This window comes from Rhinolophus sinicus, linkage group LG06 (assembly GCF_036562045.2).
Source record: "Rhinolophus sinicus isolate RSC01 linkage group LG06, ASM3656204v1, whole genome shotgun sequence".
NCBI classification, from domain to species: Eukaryota; Metazoa; Chordata; class Mammalia; order Chiroptera; family Rhinolophidae; genus Rhinolophus; species Rhinolophus sinicus.
In genome coordinates this window covers 18,209,774-18,237,104 of record NC_133756.1, presented here as the reverse complement: position 1 = coordinate 18,237,104, position 27,331 = coordinate 18,209,774, and the positions used below count along the sequence as shown (strand labels likewise).

At 51.6% G+C, this 27,331-nt stretch overlaps 2 protein-coding genes across 2 annotated transcripts; one reads left to right on the top strand and one right to left on the bottom strand.

Annotated features, from left to right (window-relative positions):
• Positions 1-19,923: 19,923 nt before the first annotated feature.
• FOXD2 (forkhead box D2) lies at positions 19,924-22,601 on the bottom strand. Its single transcript, XM_019749349.2, has one exon. The coding sequence runs from the start codon at positions 22,224-22,226 to the stop codon at positions 20,727-20,729; it is 1,500 nt and encodes a 499-aa protein (XP_019604908.2). The 5' UTR covers positions 22,227-22,601; the 3' UTR covers positions 19,924-20,726.
• LOC141572317 (uncharacterized) lies at positions 22,225-24,035 on the top strand. Its single transcript, XM_074337053.1, has 4 exons — positions 22,225-22,272; positions 22,599-23,026; positions 23,103-23,257; positions 23,403-24,035. Exons 1-4 carry the CDS (start codon positions 22,225-22,227, stop codon positions 23,645-23,647), a joined length of 876 nt encoding a protein of 291 aa, XP_074193154.1. The 3' UTR covers positions 23,648-24,035.
• Positions 24,036-27,331: the final 3,296 nt, after the last annotated feature.

Genomic DNA, 27,331 nt, shown 5'->3' with positions numbered 1-27,331 from the left:
GATTTGGAAGAAAAGGTAGCAGAAAACACCCAATAGGAACAGAAAAAGAAAAAAGAATCCAAAAACATGAGGATAGTCTAAGAGACCTCTGAGACAACATAAAGCATAACATTCCCATCATAGAAGTACCAGAAAAACAAAAAGCAAAGGACTGAGAACCTATTTGAAGAAATAATGACTGAAAACTTTCCTAACTTGGTGAAGGAAATAAGACATACAAGTCAAGTAAGTGCAGAGAGTCCCAAACAAGATGAACGAAACAGGACCACACCAAGACACATTATAATTAAAATGGCAAATATTAAAGACAAACAGAGAATCCTAAAAACAGTAAGAGAAAGGCAACTAGTAACTTATAAGGGAGCCCCCATAAGATTGTCATCTGATTTCTCAACAGAAACTTTGCAGGCCAGAAGCGATTGGCACAAAATATCCAAAGTGATGAAAAACAAGGATCTACAACCACTACTGTACCCAGCAAGGCTATCATTTAAAATCATAGGACAGATAAAGAGCTTCCCAGACACGAAAAAGCTAAAGGAGTTCACCACCAAACCAGTATTACAAGGAATGTTAGAGGGACTTCTTAAATATAGAAAAAAGATCAAAATTATGAAGAATAAAATGGCAATAGCTACATATCTACCAACAATTACTTTCAATGTAAATGGATTAAATGATCCAATCAGAAGACACAGGAGGGCTGAATGGATAAGAAAACAAAACCCTTACGTATGCTTCCTACAAAAAACTCACTTCAGATTGAAAGACACACAAACAGAAAAGAAAGTGTGGAAAAACACATTTCATAAAAATGGGGGGAAAAATGGGAAAAAAAAAGCACCTGGGGTAGCAGTACTTAGACCAGACAAAACAGACTTTAAAACAAAGGCTGTAAGAGACAAAGAAGGACCCAGTAATCCCACTTCTGGGTATTTATCTGAAGAAACCCAAAACGCTACTTCGAGGGGGAGTGAGCATCCATATGTTCATTGCAGCGTTGTTCACAATGGTCAAAATGTAGAGGCAGCCTGGGCATCCGTCAATGGTAGAATGGATAAAGAGGAGGTGGTAGATATACGAGCACATGCAATGGAATATTGTTCGGCCATGGAAGGGAATGGGTTCTTGCCATCTGCGGCAGCATGGATGGACCTGTAAGATACCGTGCTGAGAGGAGTGTCAGACAGAGAAAAACATGCAATGAGATTTTGCTTATATATGGAATCTAAAGAACAAAACAAAGAAACAACAACAAAAAAACAGAAATAAACTCATAGATGCAGAAAACATTTTGATGGCTGCCAGATGGGAAGAGGTTTGGAGGTGAGGGTGAAAAAAGGGGAAGGGATTAAGAAGTACAAATTGGTTGTTACAAAGTAGTTATGGGGATGTAGTATAGAGCATAAGAAATATAGTCAATAAAATTGTAAGAACTGTATGGTGTCAGATGGGTGCTAAATTTGTTGGGATGATAGATGGGAGGGGGTTGGGACGTAGGGTGGAAAGGGTGAAGGGATTAAGAAGCATAAGTTGGTAGTTACAAAATAGTCATGGGGATGTAAAGTAAAGCATAGGAAATATAGTCAATAATATGGAAATAACTATGTATAGTGCCAGGTGGGTGCTAGACTAGTCAGGGGGATCACTTTTTAAATTATATAAATATCTAACCACTAAGCTGTACACCTGAAATTAATATAAAATAATAATGAATGTCAACTGTAATTGAAAAATTTAAAAAGGGGAAGAGGAAGGGGAATAAAGGGTCCAAATTTCCAGGTATAAAACAAATAAGTCATGGGATATAATATACAGCATAGAGAATATAACCAATAATATTGTGATAGTATAGTACAGTGTCAGATGGTTGGTGGACTTATCATGGTGATCACTTCTTTAGGTATATAAATATTGAAAACTATGGTGTACACCTGAGACTAATATAATATTGGCTGTTAGCTATATTTTTAATAAAAATCTTTTTTAAAAAAAGAGAGAGAGAAAGAAAGAAAGAGAAGTAGGACCACAGGCAAGAGCATTAAGAAAGAGATCCTTGAAGAGAATGGAAAGCTGTACAAGTCACGGTTATTATTATTAACTGTTATCACAATATTAGCTTGAGGAGGAGGATCAGAGAGATTCACTGCATCCTTCCAAAAGAAAGCTAATATTCTGTTGACCATGAAATAACTTGAGCCACGGAGAATGAGGCTGCTGGAGAACATGGTCCCTTCCATTTCTCTGTGAGCCTCCTTCCTTAAGTGTATCTGATGAAAAAACATTTAACATGGTGCAGAAGGAGGCCAACAATAAAAGCAGTACAATCACAAGACCTAGAGGACCCTGTAATAACTTTTCACTGAAATGTAGGAAAAGACGTTTGCTACAATATTGCCATCAGAGGGTAATCACTATCTCAGTACAGACGATGCAGTAATCCATCTCCCAAAAAATTGAAACAGCATCTCAAAAACTGTAGAGAATAAATGAAGCAAAATCTTGATAATAGTTGACTCTAAGTGGTGAGTCTATACGGAATTCATTGTACTGTTCTCTCTACATCTGCATGTGTTTGAAAAGGTTTATAAGAAAAAGATTTTAACGAGTGGTCTAAATAATTCAGAGGCCTGATACAGCCAATGCACCTACTTTTTAAACAGTGTTGAAGTCTTTGTGGTTTAGGCGACTGTTGACTACACTAGGCTTGAACTATCCTCTTTATAGTAAATGCAAAATAAAGATTCTTGTGTACTTGCAGAAAAAAAGAAAGAAGGGAGGGAGGGAATGAGGGGGGAAAAGGGAGGAGAGGAAGGGAAGGCAGGGCAAAGCAGGGGAGGGTACAGCAGAAAGAGCATGAGCTTTTACATGAGCTGGACCAAATTCCCATCCCAACTCCACCACACTCTAGTTGTGTGACAGTGGGTACATGTGTGGGACTCTCTGTGCATATTCAACTGCAAAATTAAGATATTGTCTTTCATGTGCTTATTGTGACATTAAATAGCAGATGCTGGCACATAGTAGGCACTCAAGACATCCTGATTGTTACTATTTTATAAATATCTGTATTTTACAAAATAGATATATTCAGGAGAGTCTTTGCTTTACAAAAGAATTCACCACAGGGTCCCTTTAAGCCCTCAGTCCTCCTGGTGCATTTTAAAGGGGATTGAGTTTGCAGAAAACCACTTACACATGACTTTTGAAGAACGCAGCAGCCAAGGCACTAATGGAGACAGGCGGGTCTACAGCGAGAGCTCCCTGGGCAGACTCTCTTAGATCCTGTGGCGTAGGATTCTCTGAAAGACTGGAGACTAAAAACATCTTCTCTGAAAACCCACAAAGACCCACTGGCTGCCCTCTGGGAAGTCTTTTTTCCATTCATATATGGAAGGGCTGTGGTATCTCCAGCTATGGGTCCAGCATGAAGACAGTAACAATAGGCTAACAACATTAGCGATCATTTATTGAGGGCTTCCTCTGTAAGAGGCACTGTGTTAATTCCCATGCATCATCCTGCACAAGGCAGTAAAATCTAGGGTCTATATAACCACAAGTGCTTTCAGATGAAAGAAGTTCCTATAATTCCTCACAAAGATCTCACAGGGTATTATGATCTCTGTTGGTTGTTTTATTTTTCCAGATAGAGAAACTGAGGCACAGAGCAGTTAAGTCATTTGCATAAGGATATCCAGCTGTAAGTGGATTATTAGAACCAGTCTAGCTCAGAAGCCCACCCCGTTACAGACCCACTGCTCCATGCCCCATACCTCCTTCTCAGCAGCACTGGATCCAGCAGAGACTCCCTGCTGGAGGTGCTGCCACTCCCTCTGCACCCTCCCCATCTCACTTAGCCCTCCACAAGCTATCCTCAATTGCACTGAAGTATTTACAGCAACCAGCGACCGCTGACACCTCTGTCCACGTGGGCTATAATTTGATGCTCAAGTTGTTAAACAGCCGCTTTCCAGCGCTGAGCTCTTCATACATGAGTGTCTCTCCCAAGAGCCAGGCAGGCTGGCTCTCAGCCGCTCCCAATGCTTGCACACCTCTCCTGCTGACCCCAGGCGTGTGCACACATATGCACACATGCCAAATACACCATCACACAGACACCGCCTCACAATTCCCATCACAAAATGATCCGAGTTCCCTGTTCAGGAAACACACACCGACACACATTGTATGTATCACAGATTCCCAACTCTCCCAGTTCACACACCTCTTGTTATCAACACACAAGACACGACAAAGACAATGGTTGAGGATATTCTGTGTAAAGCAGTTTGCACAAGTGAGTGGTTGCTAGTAATGCCCATCCCATGTGTGTTTCCATAAAATATGCTCTCCCCACATAACTATTTATGGAAAAATTATCTACATTGCTAACTCTGCAATAGTGTATAACCAGAAAAATACTAAATATATATTTTCACTTACTTGTGCTAAACATGGCTGTCACTTGGATATACCTATATGTAATCATTGTTTTATCTAAGTGGTGGGTGTATAGAGAGTTCACTGTACTGTTCTATTTCTGCATATGTTGGAAAATGCTCATCCTGGTGTGTATACCTAAACTCCTGACTCTACATCTGTGTGTCGGTGCCTGTGTGTGTTGTGGGGTGAGGCGGAGGGCTGAGGGGTGTGCATGTGCTCACACACTAGTATATCTGCCTCTGTGTGTCTGTTTGTACAAAGCAGACCCAGCACTTCAGCTCAGTTGAAGGCCCTCTCCCCAGGGAGTCTTTGCAGAGTAGGGCTGCCCGCTGCATAACTATCCAAGAGCAAACACATAGAAACCAGATCCCCCCACCCCCACCCCCTCCCATTAATGTAGCAATGGGGTGCAGTTCTGAAAAAGGCTGCAATGGGGTGCAGTTCTGAAAAAGGCCAGGGAGCAGGGGATAAGGGGAGGGAAGGAGGAGGGTGAGGGCCATGAGGGCAGAGGAAGAAACTGGGGCCCATCAGCCCAGAGGAGAATAGATTCAGGACACTTGCTCATCTGTAATCCCTGAGGAGATGGCCCAGGGCAGTGGAAGGTTGACGTGGACACAGGTTTCTAGCCTGTTTGGAACCCTCCTGAGTCCCCTGGTCTGTAAGGGCAAGGATCAGCTTTAGTCCCCTTCCTGGAGGTGCTGAGGTAGGAATGCCTAGAAGGTTCCATGGGGTGGAGGCCGCAGAGTGAGCCTGAACTGAGAAGGCACGCTGTCCGTTTGTGGAGGTCTGGGCCTCCTGAGACAAGGAAATTCAGACTGGGCACCCAGATAGGCCAGAAAGATAAATGGTGGGGGGGGAGGGGGATGAACAAGGGAGGGAGGAGGATGAGAGAGGAGAAAGAATGTGAGTAGGATGGATGAGGAGACTGAGGCACAAAGGAGACCAGGGCTAGACTGAAAGATAACAGACAAAAACTCTCTTGCAGCAGGAGCCCATGAAAGCACCCAGGACCAAGGTCTCTCCTGCCACCTTTGCAAGCCACTGATGAGAAGTGGGCCTGCTGCTAAGTCCTTAAGGAAGCCTTCCTGGCCGGGACCAGGCAGAGCAGGGGGAGGGCTGAGCATACCTCCCTCAGCCACCCTGTAGCAGGACCTGACTGGAGGCCCAGGGAGGAATAGGAAGCCGGTGGGGGGAGAGAAAAAAAAGAATACATTCAAGTAGGGGCAGGGGAGCAAGGGGATCCATGAAGTCAGAAGGTCAGAGTTCAAGTCCTGATACTGTTATTTACAGTGTAAGCTTGCCATGGCCATGGAACTGCACCAAGTCTCATAAGGAAAATAGTGGCTACAATGCCCATCGCTAGGGCACTGTATTTTTTAGTATTTAGTCTTATTAGGACTAAATAAGACAACAGGAGTGGAAATACTTTCTGTTGAGATCTGTGAGCCTCCTCATTGATCAAGAGATTGCCAGTAGCGGAGAAGTCAGGAGATTCAGGTAGAGATGACAGGAAGCAGTTACCTGCCCACATGGAGATTTTATTATTAATACTTACGTATGCTTGTGTGGCCTGCCTCATCCCACAAAGGATTTGAGTTGGCTGGGCGGAAAAAATCACTGACAAACCAACTGAAGGACAGATGGATGGACAGAGGTGATAAGAAGGCAAGAGACCTCCAGGGAAAGAAGGTCATTCATTCATTCATTCAAGTCAATATTTATTTACTAAACATCTACAATGTTTGATTTCTAGTAACTTTACCCAGGCATAGAGGTATAGCAAAGTAAGTTTGTTCTCTCCCTTCCACACACACACTCATGGGAGCTTCTTTCATGTACCCATGTGCCACATTCCAAAAGGAGGGTCAGTCCCAGAAAATCCTGGTGAAGATTGAAAGCGGAGCAGATGGAACAGTATTGGTGCATAGGCCAGTCTCCACCTGGGAATCCGACAGCCTGCTGGGAGCCAAGGCTGTTTTGAGTCAACTCTCTGCCTAAGGTAGGACATAGTAGGAGAGGAGGGGGCAGTGAGAGGGGAGAGGGATACTTGGCTCCAGCAGCCACTCAGCACAGGCTGGAGCCAGAGGTCTCTGTGCCTCCTGAACTGGACTTACTGGACTTCGAACTAAGGAATAGTTCTCTTTTTCTCTGTCTTCCTTCCTCTCCTTTTCAAGATATAGGGATGATGCCCTTTGTATTTTCCAAAAAAGCCAGTCACAGTCTCTCATGTGGATCCATCCTTAAAACACTGAATGGAACAGAAGACTCAAGAAGAAGGCATGGCAGACGCAATGTTGTGTGATCACCAAACGCCATTACTTTTCCTCCTGCACACACAGCTAGACAATATTTCCCAATCTTCCTTGCAGTTAGGTGGAGCTAAATGACTGGGTCTAGCCACAGAAAGTGGTCGGAAGTACTATTTACCATCTGCAGATATGGCTCTTTAAAAAAAATCTCCCCTGGAATCTTCTGTTCTCTCTCCTCCTCTGCTAACTGACTTAGGCACATCCAGTGGAGGATGCCAAGAGCTTAGAGTTGGGGTCCACAACCCCCAAGGGATCAGTGGATTTCCTTTACTTTTATGAACCTCTGAAATTCAGTATTTTATTCAATTACTAAGGGAGGCAACAAACCACAGCAGTATTCCCTATACCTGTAATTTTGCCACCCACAGAAATTACAGGTATTCTTCTATATCATGTTAAGTTATTGCAGAAATATCCAAAGGCCATTTATATTGAACTACAATTGTGCTGGTAATCCTGTTGCTATTTTTTATTTAATTTACTACATTATTATTACATCACAAATTTATTCTATTGTTTTATCATACATTATATTACAAAATTTTTTAAGTATTTTGATCATTGAAATTCAGTACAACTGGTTTCTTTGTAGTCCTGTGAACTGGATTGTATGCATTGAAAAAATCTTTACCCTTAGGGCCCATAGGCTTCACTAATCTGTCCACAGCACAAACAAGATTAACAACGCCTCCCCTAGAGAATGATGGAGCCCCTAGCTGGAAGGCCCTGGGCTTCTGAAAGACTGTGTGGAACAAAGTCTTTACCATCTCCATTACCATCACCACTGATCCAACATTTGCATTGTGAGATGGATGAAAAATAATCTTAATTTGTTAAACTACAGGAGGAATGCAGGGTAGACCTCTCAGCTTAACTTTGAACTCACTCTTCGCTCTCCTAAATTCTCTTGCTCACAAAGGATGGAATGCCCTGGGTGCCCACACCTCACTTTTTATTGTCCAAACTCTCCCAAACCTTCAAGGCCCAGTTCAATTGCCACTTCCTCCAGGAAGTCTCCTTTCCCTACTTCCTCATCACAGAACTTATTGCTCCTTACCTGAAGCACCAAGAGCTAGCAACATCAGACTGTGAGCTTCCCCAGGGGTAGGAAGTTGGATAAATTCCCTCCCTGTTCCCCACTCTTACGGTGAGCCTAGTCCAGGAATGCCCAACCACAGTATGGCCAATAAATGTTTGCTACATGGAGGCAGGTAGGTAGTCACGAAACTGTTTGATTCAGCTCTACCCCCTCTGACAACCTGCTTCAGCTCCACGCAGAGTATACATGTTTAAGGAAAATATACGATGTAAGGGGGGGGGGGGAGGGAGACTAGTGCTTTCCCCACATTGGGGCCTCGATTTCCTTCTCTGAGATTATTTCTGCCCCAGTCTGGATTTCGAACCAATATATATTGTCCTCTAGGTCTCTGTAGGCAAGACTGGAAGTCATGAAGGAGTTAAAAACAAGATGAATCAATCCTCTCCAACCCCAGTTGAAAGATACCTCCTGTGGGTCCCAGCTGAGCCAGCCTCTTTGTCCCACCCCTTGAACGCCACTCCCTCTGCCCACCCCCTTCCTCTCTGACCCTGCCCCACCCCCTACAAGCACTTGGAGCCTCTGCCCTTGGGTAGGGAGCACTCATCTTCTCTGCACAGCTCTGGAAACTCCGGTCTGCTCCCTGGACAACTACTGCACCATGGGAAAGTGGGGATGTTGGGGAGGTGGCTCTCTGGCCCCCTTCTTCAGAGGGTGTTCACCAGCTCCTTTTGGAACGGAGACAAGAAAGGAGATGGACTTGCTTGACTAAAGGCCCCTCTCTCCCTTCAGGTTGTCCTGCTACCCTTCGGCTCACAGTCCCTGGCCCCTGCCCTGCATACTGCTGTGCTCACTTCCTCTTCCCCACCACACCCGGTACCAGAGACCATTATTGCTTTATTAAGAGTCAAACTCCTGAATAACATTAACTCCACTTGTCTTTGGGCAATGCAACACACTTCTGGAGCACTTCGAAACCGTGGTTGATTCATTCACTCATATTCCAGGCCTTGTCCATGTGCTGGGGACAGAGTAATGCATTGGATTCAACTCCTGCCTTCAAGAAGCTCCCAGTCTGGTGAAGGAGGTAGAGTACCGCGTTTCCCCGAAAATAAGACCTAGCTGGACAGTCAGCTCTAATGTGTCTTTTGGAGCAAAAATTAATGTGAGACCTGGTCTTATATTACATTATATTATATAAGACGTGGTCTTATAGTAAAATAAGACCAGGTCTTATATTAATTTTTGCTCCAAAAGATGCATTAGAGCTGATTGTCTGGTTAGGTCTTATTTTCAGAGAAACATGGTAGTAAACAGAATTAAATACCACAATAAGTTCTTTAAAAGTGCCAGGGGTTGTAGGAGTTCAGGGGACAGGATCTAACCCAAGGTTTTGGAGGAAGGGGGCAAAGAGGAGGGAAGGCTTACTAAAGGAGGTGACACCTGAGTTGGGAGTGAACCAGCTGGAAAGGGGGAGAAGGGACAATCTAATACATACACCACAGAATCACTGTCTCTTGGGCTCATCAAAGGCCAGACTCTGACTCCTAGAATCATTCTTTTAATGAACAACTATTTACTGTGCCAGCTGCCATGCTAGGTAAAGAGCTCTCAGAATTGAAGGGATCTCATATCCCAAAACAAGCCTGGCCTCCATAACCTGCACTTGAGGACCAGACTGCTGCTTCTAAGAACCTGGGGAGAAGGGGTCTGAAGATGTCCTTTGTGTCAAAATGAAAGGTGACTTCCTGCTGGTGGTGTTCCAGGAACTCTCTGGGACAGAAAATGGCACAGGGAGGGGACCCTGGCTCCCTGAAGCTGTAGTGACTGGTAAGCCCAATGGTCAGAGCTGTTGACTGGAGTCAGAGTCAAACAGGATGGAGTTTTGGGTAATGGCCCCTCTTCCCAACAAGTTCCAGCTTGCCAGAGTCGGGGAGTGATTCACCTCCTAAATTACATCTTCTAGCTATTCTCTCTCAAACCCCTAGCTATTCTTCCTTCAAAGCCCGTATCAGTTTTAATCAGATATGCACTTGTGTGTTTAGTCCTCTCCTCCACTAGACTGTCACCACCCTGAGGCCAGGAGCAACATCTGCTTTATCCACCACTGTCTCTTCAGTGTAGGGCAGAGACCCGGCCCAAAGTGGGTAATAAAAGACTTATTGAAAAGAACTGAGACTGATGGGGGATATGGAAGGGCATTCCAGCAAATAAGGAGCAGCCAGCTCCTGGTTGATATGCTCATTTCATTTCACAAGGAGGGACACTGGGCCCAAGGGAGAACGGAGTTGCTCCCAGACAGAGGTGCCAATGTATAAGAAGGGAGAGGGAGGGACAGGGCCTCTTGCTAGGGTGGGGACACAGACACAGGAAGGCACTCATAGCCCTGGCCCCCCAAATGCCCCAGCCTCCACAGAATCAGTTCCCTCTAGGAATTCTCCCTCCCTGACCTCAGCCACCTTCTAGATGGTATAAACCACTTGTCCTAGAGCTGCAGGACATGCAGTCTTCTCTTCAAATGGAAGTCCCAGAACTGGCCTAAAGAGACAGATGGCAGAGGGGTAGGGCAGCGCCCAGGGTTATGGTGGGGTGTCCTGTTTCCGTGCCAGATCTGGGGGCCTACCACAAGGACTGAACGGCCACAGCACCTAGTCTGTGCAGGTAAGCCTTGAGAGCGAGAGCACAGAGCCAGCCCGGTTAGCCCACACACATCCTGTTAGCAAGGATGTGCCAGGGTCAGTTCAGGGGCACGCCTGTTAGCGCAGGGTCACCTTTTTAGCGCTAGGTCTGCCCGCTTTGGAGTAAGAGCATCCTGGGTTGCACAGCCATCCTTAAACTGAGGGTCAGACCAGGCGGGGCGGGGTCACCTCGCTTGGCGCTGGTAAACTCCGGGTACTTTGGGGCCAGCGGCGCCCCCAGGTGGCTGGGCCCCGCCTGCGCTCGGGATCCGCATCGGGAGGGTTTCAGGAACCTCGGCCCTCTCACGCTCCGCAGGGAGTCGCGCGAACTCAGGTCCCGGTCCCGGGCCTCGGCCTTCCTGAATTGCTTCTGCTTCCGAATTGCTTTGCATGCATGTTTGGTGCTCTTTCTGTTCACAGACTACAACTGGATGCGCGAGTACATTTGAGACCGAGAATCCCAGATGAAGGCGGAGAGGAGACAAGTCACTGGGGAAACTCCAGCCCCAGCTCCAGGGTTAGGGACGACAGAGCCCGGTCCTTCCCTTCCCTCACTCCCCATTCCCCTGGGTCCATCTGTGGACACCCACTCTGTAGATTTGTCTCTGAGAGCGGTGGTCTGACCCTACACCCAGGCTTTGGGTCCTTTCCCAAACAACCCCACAAAATCTGAAGTTCTCAAGTTTGTCCTAAGACAACAGGCGACATTGGGAGAGAAGGCAGTCACACACCCTTCCCCACTCTGCTTGGTGACTATTCTCCTGCACATGACCACCACCACCTACATAGGTTGCAGTACTCCAGCTTCTATGAAGTGCCCTGCCTCTCATCTCCCCCTAAATACTCAAACACTCCCCAGGGCTTCCCATAAAGGGGGTGGGGTAGGGTGAAGAGATAGGAGTAAAAAGGAGCTCAGGTAGAGTCTCCCTTTCACATTTCTGCCAGCCTCTTCCCTCCATACCACCCTATCCCAGTGCCATCGCAGGGACACAAATGGGCAACATGAGAGCTCCGCAGGCTGCCAGTTGGCAAGTCACCTTAATGCTCGCCCACATTCTCCATCCTCCATAAAGGAGACAGGTTCATACAGAACTGAGGAACCAAGGTGTCCACAGAGACTTGGCCACCCCTCTATGGCCCTGCTGGGGAAGGAGAAATCCCAGGGCCAGGGGTAGAAGTCCCTTGGGTCCAGAAAGGAGGGAACCAAGCTACCCCACCACTCCTGTATGCAGTGGAAGCCCTGAGGCAGCCACCTGGGCTGTGTCTCCTGAGTCACAGCACAACCTGTAGCAGGCCATCACTGTCCTATGGTGTACCCTCACGACAGAGGGAGCTGAGGAAGGAGTGAGAATTTTTCAGCAGACTAGAGAAAGGAGCTGGGAGAAGTCACTGACCCCAGACCAGGAAGGTAAATCCAGGCTAACATATTACAGCTCCATTTTTCACAGAGAAACTGAGGCTCTGTGAGAGTAAGAAGTACTGGGCCAAAGTCACAGAGAGCCAGCAGCCTAGCTAGAATCAGGAATCCTCTCCCCTCCTCCCCTTCTCTGCTCCCAGTATTAGATAATTAATCATCTTCAGGGTAGGTGCTAAAATGAAGACTGATAAGGGGAAAGAGGCATCAAAGCTCTGGTACCATCCAGGGTTAAGTATAATTCAGAATTCCCATGGTGTGCGTATGCACGCATGTACACACACACACACACACGTACACACACACACACACACACACACACACACACACACACACTGGCCTACACCCCACAGCCTATCCCTTCAGGCCTTAAAGCTTGACCAGCACATCCGGACGCAGGAAGGAATGGCCCCAGCCGGGACAGCCTCAAGCCTTGATGGCTTGGATTTTCTTCATTTATTCTCCACTATGCGAAAATTCTAGAGTCAGATGGGGCACAGAAAGTAAGGCTTGGAGTAGCTGGGTAAGCGAACTGGCTGACAGATTCGCCCATAGCAGACTTACAGAAGCCGGGAGGGTGGGGTGCTACTGCCTGGGAGAACTGAAGGGAAAAAGGCAATTTACTCACAAACTCTGACCATTGCCCCCCAAGCCCTTTCTGGAAGACAAGCTGGTAACCAACCTTCTGGGTGACCTGGGGCAGGGGGAAGGATTCAGCTGCCTTCCCCAGCCCAGGAATCCAGAGTAGGGTGGAGGGCAAGATGCTCTTGCTTATCCCCGTCCTCTGAACTGCTGCCAGCACCTTGCTCACGTAAGAGTGACCTATTTCACGCCTTGATTTATCCAGATAATTGTCTATTCCACACCTTGATCTCAACTTTCCTCCCATCCTGCCACTGGGAAGGAAGGAGGATTCAGAAGCATCCATAGCCCAAACAACACTTAAAATTTCTCTACAAGGAGAAATGCTCGGTTTTTATTTTCCTCAAAATATCTAGCCAAATGTTTTAATTATCAGTGCTGGTACATAGAGGCTTCAGGCTGCAACTTTCCATCTGCATGCTGCTGAGCAACTTTGGGCAAACTACCCTCACCCCTCCTCCAGACCCATTTTCCCATCCTTCAGTGTTAGCCTCGGAACTTTGCAAGTTCTGGAGTTATAAACTGCACCCCTCCCTCGTTCACTGTGAATGGGAGGGAAGGCTACAAAGCCCCTTGGGACCACTGACCAAGTCTCTGTGTGCGGGCTGGAAGGGAGGAGGTTCACAGCACCTGGCAGGAGAGCAGGTCAGAGGCCAGACAATGGAGACTCTTGGCCACTCTAGCGCAACCTGGATCCATCCTGAACCCAAGGCAGGCTAAGGGAGGAAGCAGGAGCTATGGGAAGAGGCCAGCCTGCTCCACTGCTAGCCAAGTCACTTTGCCCTTCAGCACCTTCACTGGGTGCTCTGCATTCTCAGCTTTGTCTGCAGTGGAGAAGGAAGGAGGAGGAAGGTGGACAGGTCCCAGTCTTTGCTAGAAGAATAAGGGAAGAGGCTCAGAACTCAGGCCTACTCCTCTACACCCCTCCAGAGACCCCTTCCTAACCATTCCACCCTAGTCCTCCACACCCACAGCCCTCCAGCCTCTGCCCCAGCCACCCTAGGAGAGGGGACCGTACACTCGGACTCACACTAATACAGTCACAAATACACATGAGTAGCACAAACAGAATCACAAACACATAATGACACATACCGGTCCCCTCACACACAGACATATACACAGTCGCAAATACCCAAATACCCAAAAAGTACATATACACCTGAGGACTGTGATACTTGGAACCATCACCATAAAGTGGAAACCTACCATCCTTAACCCGTAAATCACCAAACATTTTTCACCTCAAATATAGTGATAATCACTTATTTTACCTTTCCTTCAGTTCTCAACTACTGGAGTTAGATTACTTGTAATGATGCTAGGCAGATGTTTGTTGCTTGTACTTCCAGGAAAATGCCCAGCACACAATAAGTGGTCAATAAATATTTGTGGAAGGAAGGAGCCAGAGAGGAAAGAGATCTCCAGAGACAAATTAACTTGCCTGTGTTTGATCCTTACCAGGTAACTCCTTAGACAGGAAAAGTGTTCTTGGACAGACTGAGCCCTGATGCTGGCCTCACATTCTTCAGATGGTCAACAGAGGGACAGAGGGACCAAGATTCAAGGTGTAGCTCAGAGGCCAGAGCAGCTGCCTGGGGCGAATCAGAACCCGGAAGCAACCTCGCAGTCCGTCTGCCCTCACATTGCTATATCGAAGATCAGGGGTTTGCAAAAGGACACTTGGCATAGTCCTCCATCCTCCCGCCTGCCTGGGCCTCCACAAAGTGTGGCTGGCTGGGGGAGCCCAGACGGCAGGAGCCTGGCACAAAGCCGGCCCACCAGTGCCTCTCCAGCCTTGGGATCCAATTCCTTGTACCGAGAGTCCAGGTTCTTGGATCAACTCCCCGGATTCACAACCGATCCGCTGTGTGATCTGGGCCTGGTCCCTTTCGATCCAAAGCAGAAAGTGGAGCCATGTGGTCTTTAAGCCTCTGTAGGCTGCTGCCATCTAGGTCCGAGGCTAATTTAAACGATAACTTCACCAGCTGCCCTTTGACTGGGGTGACTAGGTGCAAGCAAGAACTGGCTCAAAAAGATTGGGACATTTGCATGGGACTCGCCATTGAGACACGAACCCATAGGGCTCAGTGAAGAGGCGGCCCCGAGGGAAAGCAGAGCGGGAGTAGGGTGGAGGGATGGGGTTTCCCCACACCTGGCACATCTGCATCTGAATGGGATGGGGCATCTAACAGGGGGTCCTAATGGCACCGACACCTGCTGGGGGAGAGAGGCGCAAAGCGAGGCCCCTCCGTAAGCGGCCTCTCATTAGTTTATACAAAACCCCTACTCGCCTGTACCCTCAGCGCCCAATACCCCGACACACACACACACACACACACACACATTTGGCAATGTCTACACAGATCATTTGAAATACGCTTTTCAGAGCCGCGGTGATTTTTAGAGATCAAACAGACGAATCAAATGTTTTGTTCCCCCCAATAATTCTTCCTTTTCAGTCCTAAGATCCGTGCAACTACAATTCCAAAGATACTTCTAACTACGTAGACAGAAATGCCCCGGAGGTGAGGCCAGCCTGAAGCGATTTTCCAACATCGGGAAAACAAGCTGGGAGAAACAAGGCCCTGGCTCCTCACGGCAAAACGAGCGGGACCCTTCCTTGTAGCAGCAGCTAAACGCATCTCCCCTGCCACCCGCGCGTGCAGGTCTGACGTGCACCCCTCTGGAGCTGCGCAGGTCCGGTTAGGTGGGCGGGAGAGGGGGGTGGACGGGACGAGTGAAGACCGGGACCCTGTCGACACCCTCCAGGAGGACGAAATTGCGGCGACGAGATTGGCGTGACCGGGAGGAGGGCACCCGGCGCAGACCCCTGCCGCACCGAGAAAAGCGAAGGTGCGGACCGCGAGCAACTTCCGCTTGGAGTCCGTGTGGAGCGAAAAGAGAGCGCTCCGCAGAGACCCAGGACTCGTAGTTGGGAGAGGAGCTGGGGTCCGAAACAACCCCGGGGGTTCCGCGCCCAGTCCAGCCCTGGGGCGCAGGCACCCGAGAAGACCGCCTTCCTTCCTCAGCAGTCCAAAGCTTCGGGGCCTCCCGAGCCGCCGCAGCCTCCAGCCTCAAGGCTTGAGCGGCTACGGAAGGAGGCGGTGCCCGCTCCGCCCCGCGCCGCGCCCACTAGCTGGCGGAAAAATTCGTTCCCGAAACCAGGGCAGGGAACCTCTGTCCTCCTTTGCAGCGTTCTGTGTTGGTACGTGTCTGTGCCGACCTTAAGGAACAGAGTAATTCCGCCCCAAAACTCCAATTAACATTTGTTTTGCTCTCAAATACCCTGACAGACGAAAAGTTTAGGAGGCCAAATTATCCTGTGTGACTTCTTCCCACTTTCAGTTCTCTTTCACCGTTTCTCCAGAAATCTGAGTGCCAGCCCCAGGACAATTGTGAGCTGAGTGTCAATTGAGATAGAAGTATCTCATCTATCCATGGTCCTTCTGGACACATCTCCACGTCCCAACCTAAACAATCTTTTGAACCACGTATCCAAATAATTTAGGCGCAAACCCAAACTCTCCTAGCTTCTCTTTGGTCGTATGCGCAGGGTTTGAATTAAACTCCGAATCAGGTCTGTAAAGACCTATATCGAGCTGCCTCCTCCCACTGCCCCCTAAGCTCGAGATCCTACGAGGCACGCTCCACACTCAAAATCTTTTCTCCCTTTCTCCCGTAGGGTCTCTCGTTTAAACAGCGTCGGCGCCTTTATTCGCCTGACCCTATGCGGAGGAAAACCCGCCTGATCGGTCATTGTCTGGTCCGAGACCGCCCCCACCCCTGCCGCAATCAGTGTCACAAAACGCCCCTTTCAACAGATTCCAAACCCTCTTCACCCGGGCTCACCGAGCCTTCAACTTCATTAAGTGCGCGCTGCGGCGGCGCTGGAGGAGGCGAAGTTTAAATAAACCCGAGCGGAGAAGGAGGAGGGGTGAGCCTGGGGAGGGTTGCTAGTTGCAGGGGAGAGAGTGAAGTGTTTTTGAAAAGGGGAAAAAAGTCATCAGGGGAAAAGCGCTTTGTAACCACGAAGACGCGCCTGCTGTGGCGAGAACAAATTGGATATGGAGGGGAAGTGTCCGCCCCCACCTCAACTCCCGCTCCTGGGTGGTCCGGGGTGCCCCAGGAGAAAGAAAGATGGGGAGGAATCGGCGGTGAAAAGAATTAACCACTTTAATTGGGCTGCAAGAGAGAAGTGGGAAGGGGCTCACCGATGTGCCTCGATCACCCAAACAAAATACCCTTCAATAAAATAAAATAACTGCCCTTAGCGGTGGCTGAAAGAAGAATGTCAAAGTTTGAGAATCGAAGCTGTTCTCAGCCATAGAAAGTAAATCTGCAAGATGGGAGAAATTCTGCCCGGAAAGACCCCATCCCCCTCCTTGTGGCCTCGGGCCTCCCGGCGCCGGATGAAAAGGAATGAAATTGAACGAAATTGAACGAAATGAAGTGAAATTGACCAGTGAAATTCGCCAATTTTCTTCCCTTTAAACTGCCCGCTCTTGGCAGCACTCTCTGAACCCCAGTCCGATTTCCTAGCATTTTTTTCTCACCTCGAGAGATGAAGGTGTGCCCTGGATATTTTCTTATTATTGTCACCGATTGTTGGGGCCTACAGGGGCAGAAGCTCAGCTATCTCCACGTAGACAGCCAGGAAACCCACAGTAGCCGCTGACGATGGGATGGCCTATTTCTCCTCCCGAGGCTGGCCTCCTAACTAAGCCATCTTACACTGAACACCCACCCTGTGCACCCACAAGGTGGGAGGGAACCACTTACAGAGGACCTTTGGTCCGGGGGGAGGGGGAAGAAAGCTGGAGGACTCTACCAGACAAATCTGAAATTCCCTCATCCCTCTCCTTGCTCCTCCCTACAGTACGGGTCCTAGGTGGGCTTTTGCCAGTTCCTAATGAACAGGTCACACAACCGAAAGGAGTACCAAATTCCAAACACCCTCTTCCCCTGCCTTCAGCACCCAGATCTCTCAGGAACTTTTTCTGGTATTTTACAATGCCAATTGGGCATCAATGGCTTCTTTCTGATTCCAGGCCTCAGCCATAATTATATCTGGCCCATATCTGTCCTTCTTGATCCCCAGGGAAATTCAGGTCTGAGTTATAGATCTGAGGTCTCAAGCTCCCTAGAAGTACCTGAGTGCATCTCACTCTTCCCCAGTCCTCTTATTTCTACCTTTTCCTGATACAGACCCTCTGACACACACATAATCACCAAGCAATACATTCAGATAAATTCACACACACACATTTTCACAAAGTCACACCGAGGAACACAGAAAGATCTGCTGCTTTTCCTCCTGGAAGTAGCAATTGTGGAAGTATCTATCCATCATCAGATATAAATTGTGGCTGATTTAATTTTCTCTCTTATAGAGAGGAAAAACCAACTGATAAAAGTTTTACTTGAAGCTTCAACCTAATATCTGGGAGTGACATATTAATGGTAAATGAGATCATGTAAGCCACAAAGTGTTTTATTGAGGGCAAACACACACGGTCACGTTCAACCTTCCTCAAGTGAAAAGAAATTAAATCAAACTCAGCAACAGAAGTCAACTAAGCAGCCAGTCACAGACCTTGATCCCAGTATCAACAGACATTCCCTCTTTTTACCATCGAATCTAGCCGTATCTTGGACTATTTAATAAAATCGTGGGAAGGTGGCCCACTGCATTCAATCTCCCTCCATTCCAGTCTTTCAACAAGATGGAGGAGAGGGCACCTCACCTCTGGCAGAAGAGCTGCATTTACCATATGCACCTCGAAGCTTGTCTCTCCTCCACTGGGGAAGGGGCTGAGACTTAGGAGTCCCAATCACTCTTCCTCAGCCCTAGAGTGTTCTTCCCACCCTGATCCTGAATCTGACCCACTTATGATAGGGCACTCGGTCTCTTCCTCCTCCATTTCTACTATCCGTAATGCCTAGGAATTTGGTTAAAGAGACCTGTATGGCTTCTCTCAGCCTGACCCTCTCAAGCTCTCTACATGTCTTCTTCCTTCTCTCTGTCACTTGTCTCCCAGCGCTTGCCCTCTGCTTCTGTTTTCCTTGAAGGCTTACCTGCCTGTTTTGCACCTCCATTTCTCTTTTCCTATGACCTCAGTTGAATGTACAGAGTTACACAGTAACCATATTTGTTTTACCCAAAACATCACCTCTCACCCAACAAGCTTGCAAACCTGGCTACTGGGAGTCCCACGCACAGGCAGCGAACTGGGAGGCTCAAAGGACTTATGGGAGACTCAGCCAGTCCAATGGCTTTGCACTCAGGCAATAGGTTCTAGCCATGAGCACGGCTCCAGGGTTGGGGAGGTTTACCCTAAGAGAGTATTACTGACCACACTCCCTCCTTTAGCACATACTGCACCTCTTACCCCTCAGGCTAGAAAAGAGAAGGGTTTCACAGTCTCCAATTCAGGCCTTTCACTCTGACTGTTTCATGGGGCAGACGAGGAAAGAGAGGATCAAAGAAGGCCCCACAGTGGCCAAAGAGAAACCTCTCTCCTCTTAGGGACACAGAAAGAGACAGTGACAGAGAATCACAGCGACACACGTCCATGGACACCCATAGAAATAAACACATAGATAACCTGAAATACAACTCACCCCCCCACCACCAAAAAAAAAGGACAATAAGGCACAGATAAGTGATGACCCAGACAAACAAAAACAAATCACAAGCTCCATAAAAGCCTCCACATACAGAAGCACACAGAGGCATACGGAAAATGCATCAAGAGACACAGTTATTTAAATTGTACTTAAAGGGTGTAGTGTCCATGAGCACTGGACACTCAGATCTGCCCAGGCCATGCTGAAGTCTAAACTTGAAGGAGATGAGACTCCCCAGGCGCAGGTAAAACAAAACCTCTCTGAGGAACCACAGGCAAACCTTCCTGGAGCAGAGCGAAAATGAAAGTGCTGGAGGGGTCACAGGCCTCCCAGAGTCCAGGCCCATTAACAGCGAAGGCCAAGACCATAGTGTACCCTGTACCCGAAAAGCCCCGAACCTCCTCTGCCTGCCTGGGCTGCTCAGGGCCCTTCCTCAGTCCACCTCTGCCCCAAAGCTGGGGATCTTCTGTGAGAGCCCTGACTGGGAAAAGGAGTGCAGGCAAGCAGACAGAGCTGGTGACGGCTGGAGTTCACATACATTTATTCAATTGACACCAATAGGGAGTGGGGCGAGACAGGTTTTTCTTTTCTTCCACACAAACCATCAGACGATTTCACAGAGTCTCCCTGTAGTGGAGAAGTCTAAATCGATGCACACCCAGTGGACAGAGAACGCAGATAGCAGCCCGCTGTACAGATATTTACACATAATTACAGGACCCCCTGCCACAGGATGTGCCCTGCCCACCCCACCCCCACCTCTCCAGTCCCTGACCCAGACCCTCCTCTCCCACCCCAACCTCATTGCCTTTAGCTACAATAAATATCCCAGGGCCTGGGACAGAGCAGAACGCTGAGAGGGCTGCTGGCCCTGGTTGGCTGGACCCAGCCGGCCACGGGAAGGGGAAAAGTTCCTTCAAAAGCACCCCAACATAAAAGAGGATGCTCCTTAGTGGAGTGAGATCCAGGGTTGCCGCAGGGATTGTGGAGACCCCTGGCTTCACCTCTCCGTTCAGCTTCGCCTGTGTAGATACAGCTTTAGGCTTCAGAGAGAACGAACTTTCTTGGAAAACAGCGGGGAAAAAAGTTGAAATTTTCTTTTAAGCACGAAGCGAATAGTAGGTGTCTTTAAATTATAATATTGAACAAGCAGGGCCTCAAAGTCGGGGAAGAAGGGAGAGGCAGAGAGGAAGACCTCTTGGCGCAGTTGGTGTTTCTGGCGGGATCCTCAGGGCCCGGACAGGCATCTCTCCGGGAAAGCATTTTTCCGGGGCTACCAGAGGCGCAGAGGCTGGGAAAAGGCGAAGACTCCCCCCTCCCCCCTTTACTGCTCAAACTGGAATGGGATCATGGCTTGCGACCTCGTCGCGTAGACCCGGGCCTCTCCCTGAGAGATGGAGCCCGCTTCGTCCCAACTATCAGATTCTGAGCTTGGAGCTTGATGTGCCAAGTCACGCGCACCGGCCCAAGGTCTGGAGACTCTTCATAAATAGACTCCCTGAGTTCCGCTGGGACCGCAGTTCCCGGGAGACACTGAGGAGTGCGGGCCTAAGTGGCCCTGAGCACGAGGCAGTTCAGAAGTGGCAGCCACTGAGACCCGCGACTTTGCCGGCAAACGGGGACCCTGACGACAGGAGCGCGTCCCCGGGGTGCGAGAGGCGGATGTGGCCGGCCACTGGAGCCAGGGCCGGGGCAGTCAGCATGGCCAAGACCTGGGCTTGACCCCCAGGGCCCGTCGCCGCCGCGAACGGCGATCCAGGCGAGCCCTCGCCTCCGCCCGGGGGTGCTGCCCCGCCGCCACCGTGGCCCATGATGTGGTCTATAGAGAAAGAAGGCCTCTGACCGGCCCCGGCGCCTGCGGCACCCCCGGCGCCCGCACCACCGCCCGCGTCCGTCTTGAGGCCCTGGCGCAGGAGTGCGGTGGACAGACCAGCCGCGGTGCCGGCTGCGGGAGGGCTCAGTGACGCGGGATAGAAGGCTTTGGCGCAGCCCAGCTCCGCGCCCAGGAAGGCGGGCAGGCCTGCGGGACCCGGGCCCGACCCTGAGCCCGGGGCAGGCGCAGGGGCCGGTGCAGAGGCTGCGCCTGCGAACACCGAGGCTGTCGGAGGTCCGGGTGGAGGCGCAGCGGCACGACCTGGGGGAACCGACAGCTGGCAAGGCGCGGCTGCAGCGGCGAAAGCGAAGGCGTGCGGGTGTGGATGTGGATGCGGGGCCGGGCCTGGCGGGGGAGCACCGTAGGCAGGGAGCGCCAACCCGTAGCCATAGCCGTAGGCGCCGTAAGCGGCGAAGCCCGGCAGGAAGGCTCCGGGGTCCCCTGCCGCCGCAGCCCCGCCACGCAAGAGCAGCTCCGGGTGAGGGTGCGTGTGTGGATGCGGCGGCGGTAGCGGCTGCCGCTTGAAGCGCTTGCGGCGACGCAGGAAGCTGCCGTTGTCGAACATGTCGGCCGACTCCGGGTCCAGCGTCCAGTAGTTGCCCTTGCCTGGGTTGCCCGGCTCGCGGGGGATTTTGACGAAGCAGTCGTTGAGCGAGAGATTGTGGCGGATGCTGTTCTGCCAGGCGGGGAACTTCTCCCGGTAGTAGGGGAAGCGGCCGCTGATGAACTCGCAGATCTCGCTCAGCGTCAGGCGCTTCTTGGGGCTCTGCAGGATGGCCATGGTGATGAGCGCGATGTACGAGTAGGGCGGCTTCACCAGCGGGCTCCTCGTCGCCGCGCCCCCCGACGGCGGTCCCGGCCCGGGCCCCGCTGAGCCTCGGGCCCCCGCCGCGCCTGGCCCGGGGCTTCCTGCTGCGGCCGCCGCCCCCCGGGGCGCTAGAGCGCGGGGCTCGCCATCCGAGCAGCCGCCAGACTCTTCGTCCTCAGCTGCGTCTCCTTCGGCTTCCTCCGAGGGAGGCTCGGGGCCGTGCGGGAGCACGTCCCGGGGGGCGCGGGGCCCGGAGCGGGCAGGGAGCTCCCCGCCACCACTGCCGCCGCCGCCGCCGCCGCCCACCACGTCTATGTCTGCGTCGGCCTCAGACAGCGCGGCCGGGGAGCTCTCGGAGGACATGATCTCGCAGCAGCAGCTGCCCAGGGTCATGGTGCCGCCGCCGCCACCGCCGTCCTCCGGCTCAGCTCCGGCCGCGGCTAGGGCTCCGCTGCGCTGCCTCTGGGGCGAGTGTTTTGCGCGCGGGCGGGGAGGGGGCGGGGGACTGAGGCGGGCAGGGAGGGGTGTCCCCCAGCTCCTAAGCGCCCCCTCGTGGCCCAAATCGGCCGCTCTCACCTCTTGGTGAGCACCCGACTAGCGGCTCTTTCCGCTGCCCCGGGAGCCCGAATCGGGCCCTTCACCCGGGGCGCGGGCGGAAGGAGCTGAGACCTTCCCCTCACCCTGACCGTTCTCGGCCCCGGGTCCCCCCTGAGGTGGCGGGCAGGCGGGTTGGGGGGGGTCAGGGGACTTGTCCCTCCCGCCTAGCTGCTGCCTAAGGCGGAAGAACGCGAACCCGGGGCGGAGCTCCCTGAGCGGGGTGGGGCGGGCGGGAGGGGACTGACTGAGTGCCTCCGCGGAGGGGCCCGGCGGGAACAAACAGCTGCCGCGGCGGGAGCTCGGCTCGAGTGGCCGGAGGCGGGTCCTCCTCTTCCCCGCAGACTCCGCAAATCCTCTGTTCCCTGGAGCCGCTGCCTTCAGTGCGCTCAGCACCTGGATGTTAAGGTTCACGCGGGCGCTAGCCAGAGCCGAGAGAAGGAGCGACAGCCCCCACCCTTCGTCTCTCCCCCAGGCAGCGTCCGGACCAACACCGTGGGAGCAGGGCCCGCCGGAGCCGGAGCGGCTTCCGGCCCAAGGGAGACGCACTTGAATGATCGCGAGGAGCAAACTTCGAGCTCTCCTCGGGCCTCGGAGAGGTGAGAGATTCCGACCGCTCCCCGCTCCTCCCTCCAAGGCCGAGACCCAACCACCAGTCCCCTTGTCGCGCCGCAGGACTCTGGACGCGGCAGTGTGCGCAGGGAGACCCGGGGAGTGCGCCGCCTACCCGTCGCCCCCTTCCCGAAGCTTCTCTGCGGCACCCGCATTCCAGGAGCGTGGACCTGGCCATCGCTCTGAATTTGCCTGTACTCCAACCTTTTTCTGTCTTGGTATCCATTTGTCTCCAGTTCTGTGTCTTTCTCGCCCTCGGTGAATCTTTGTTGCCGTTTTCTGTGGAAACCTTGCATTTGCCTGGATGTCTTTTCGTGGGTCTGGGAATCCCTCGCTCAGTTTTCCCCTCTCCCCCACTCCTAGTCGCACTGAAGGTCTGCCTCCCAACTTTCTGGCGGGACTTGCAGGCTCTACAGACAGGCAGCAGGACCCCCACGGAGACCTCCCCAATGAACCCTGACCACAGCCGGGACCAGGTTAGCCTTCATCTCAGGATCCTGGGCACACAAGGTTGGTCCTGTGCCCTTTTTCTCGCCATCTGGGTTCCTTCCATCCCATTAGGCCTCTTTCTTCTCCTGGTCTCCCTCCAAGAACCCAGCAACGAGTAGCACCAGTACAGACTGGGCCCATCTCAACCTCTAGGGAGGGGAAAGCGAAGATGGGCACTGGACGCGGTGGAGAACTGAGCAGATGGACGGGTTGCTGCCCCGACAGCGCCGCGCAGTGGTCAAAGCTCGGGCATGCGAGGCCTGAGACCCAGCTGCGCTCCACGGTCACAAAGCTGTATGACAGTCAACAGGTTACTTCCCCTTCCCAGCCTCAGTTTCCTGCTCTGCATAGTAGTAAAGATTTGGGACCCTGGAGTCAGGCTGCTGTAGTCCCAATCCTGGCTTCACTACTTACCAGCTCTGTCACCTTGGATAAGTTTCTTAACCCTTTGTGCCTCTGTTTCTAACTCTGTAAAGATGAGATTAAAAACATCTTTGTCGTGACTAATATGCAAAAGTAAGTAATTAAATCACTCGGCTACTTTTGAAGAGGGTATTGGAGTATTTTATAGACTCTTGGCAAGAGAGAAGGCGGTTATGGATGGTGTAGTCTCCCACCTGATCTCAAGCCCTGGTCCAGTCCCCCACTGGTTTACCACTGCCATCTCCAGCCATTGTGCTGAATTAGGTCCCCTGTAAATAAGCATTGAGAGCAGAGTGGGAGGGAATTTGCAGCCCCTGCAAGCTGTATCTCAGCAAGAGTTTATGTGAGGGTGAATGAATTCTCCCTTTCATCTAACAGCAGCCTCTAATCTGTGGAATAATCTAATGTAAATCTAACTCTCCCATTCCACAGGTGGGGCAACAGAGGCCCAGAGTGGGGAAGGGACTTTCCTGGCCTAGACAGAGCAGGGCCAGGTGCAACCCTTGTCAGGGAATCCTCATGATAAAGTTTTCCATGCTCCCCAGCCAGAGTAAGGTGGAAGGCAGGTCTGGTTGCTCATATCCTGTGAGAGCAAATCCTCTGCCCCACCTTCCCAGACCAAGAGAATCCAACTAGTGTGCTGGGCCTGCATAAACACTGTCCCTGGGAAAAAGAGAAGAGGTCCAGTCTTTAAGCCATGGATAAGAAATTGGGCAGGGACTAGTTGCCATGGAATTGGAATTTCCTAGGTGATAGAGCTCTCCAGAAAAAAAAAAAAGGCTTTGGAGAGAAGTTTCCTCTTAATGAGTCCAGATAAATTCACATACCTAGGGTTGCTTGATTTAGCAGATTAATTTTATCTGGCAACTCTACACATACCCCAAGCTTGCTTGTTACTATGTGAAGATCTCTGTCACTTCACAGACACTCCACAGTCTACCATATACCAACCCCAACCCAGCTCAGCTCTGCTAGTGTCTTAAGTAAACGGAGAGAAAAACAGGTCTCGCACAATCCTACTCCATCTCGCCTTCAAAATGTCTTCATTTATAAAATATCAAACATGAATAAGTAGCTTCCTTCCTTGCCAGAGCTCTCCTGGTTCCCCAGGCTCCAGGCCCCTGCCAAGCTTCATGGTAAGACTGGCTGAAGCATTTGCTGCCCAGATATCCTGGTTCTAATGCTCCAGGCAGAGCTCTACAGAGCAGTTGCAGCCGTCAGCCCCTGTCTCTGCCTGGCCGATCTCCAACTTTGTTGCTGCTGAGACGCAGGTTGGTGAAAGGGGATACAGACACCCCCTGACCCCACCCAGCCCCTGTTGTGCAAGATGGGGGTGGGGCGTGATCTTAAGGAATCATCCAGACCCTTCAAACACACACTTTTACAGAAATGGAAATCTAGATCCAGGAAAGCATCTGACTTGCCAGGCTTTTGAAGGGCCGGGGCTGGGTTGGACCCAGGTGTGGGGACTCCCAGCCCAGACCTGATCTGTTTATCCAAATGACTGCGTAGCCCCTACCCAGCTCCACTCTTGCCCTAGGAGAGGTGTTTCTGGGAGCCTCTTATCCCTCCCAAGGTTCTGGGCCAGTTTGTTTTGAACAATGCCAGGAGTAAATTAGCTGGGGGCTGAGAGAAGGGAGAGTCAGAATTCGTTTAGTTTCTGCTTTTCTCCGTGGCTCCAGCCTTTCTCGCCTCTGCGACACTGCGTGAGCCTGTCAACTCCCTTCTGTGAAAACCTCGGCGCTTTCCCAGAAGCTTGGGTCTAGCACGCATGCCTACAGTCTCCAAGAAGCAGGAGGCAACAGGCTCAGTTGATGTTGGTTAGCGTCCCACACTGGTCGTGCCCAGCCTCTTCCTTAGTCAGCCTCACTATTTGGCAACCTACCTTGAGCGGGAGGGGGATGTCGCTTGGGGAGTTTTCTACTCCAGTACGTTCGGATAACCGGGGAGTTGTTGCGTGTTTATTGAGATGCGTTGCTATTAGTGGCGTCCCTCCCAGTATGGTTCCTCCCTTCCCTTCTTGTAGTCCCAGTAGGCGTGCTGTTCTCGGTTGGAAATGAGAGCTCTCAGATGATTATGAGAATACAATTAAGTCAGTCGCGAAACTGGTGAAGAGCGGCACTGAGCTAGCTAGAGCGGAGGCTGAGCGGACCGATCGCACGCGGCCTTTCTAGGGTTGGAGTTCGGCTAGCGCGGAGGTCCGCCCCTCGGTGCTGCACGGCGAGGCCTGAGCTGGGCAGGGGTACACCAGGCCCGCACCCTTCTCTCATTTTTTTTCCACAAACCTGGCCAGCCTCAGGGAAAGCGGCGAGACCTGCGCAGCCGCCCCCTCTTCCCTCCCATTTACGGGGCTGCAACTCTGGAGCCAGCGGGTTGTTTGCTGCAGCCGCCACAATGCCCAACCCCAGATCTTCGCCTGCTGCAGAGCAATGGGCGCCTTCCGCCCGGCTGCGAGGCGGGAGACTCCAAATCATATGACCTGCACGGCGAGCCTCTGGCAGTCGGGCTTCCTGAAGCGGGACTCCGCATCAAAGTTCAGAGAGAGGCCGGGCCCTCTGCAAACACAGCACTGGCAGGGACTCCACCGTGTGCGCCTTCACCGCCAGTCCACCTGCCCACCCTCATGGGTCGGGCACCTCTACAGCAACCCCCACACCTGCGTACCCTCCACTTCTCGGAGGAATATCTCCTTCCATTCCACCTGGCCACGGACCCCTCCCAGCCCCACCTACCCGGGGACTACGTGGTGGGGGGCTCGCACCCTGCCGCATGAGCAGTGCGTGGCGGTTGAGACCAGTGCGAGCTGCGGGGCCTGTCGACTCTCCTTGGTGGGAAGAGGGTGGAGGGCTCAGGAGGCGGTGAAAGCAGCGCAGCTCCCAAAACGCCGGATCTGGGGCAGGCTTCGCAGCGACCGCGGCAGAGCAGGCTCCACGCTCTTGGGGGACGTGCAGGGGGCAGGGGAGTAGGGGATGCTTCCAAGTGCGTTGGAGAGGGAGCATCAGGTCTAAGTGCCCCTGAGGTCTAAGTGCGTCCTGGGTTTCCCGGTCTGAGGGTCTTTTTCATTGTCCGTGTGTGTGCTGTGGTTCTGCCCATATGGAAGACAGTAGGTCTGGATGCCTGAGTATTTCCCTGCGCGACCGGCGCAAGTCCTGAGTCCTTCCCGCCCGAATGCACGATCTGTGCCGGGGAATGCCCCGAAGGACTCGCCTTTACCCCAGGGCCTGAAGAGACTCGACCTGCTCGAGGAACTGCAAACCCTCTCCCAGCCCGCAGCGACATCCAGGCAAAGGAAGAAGAAGGTGTGAGGGTGCGAGCCTGGGTAGGGGTCTGGGACGATGCCGAGAGAGGTGTGGGGGCGATGGGGAGAGCGTACAGGGACC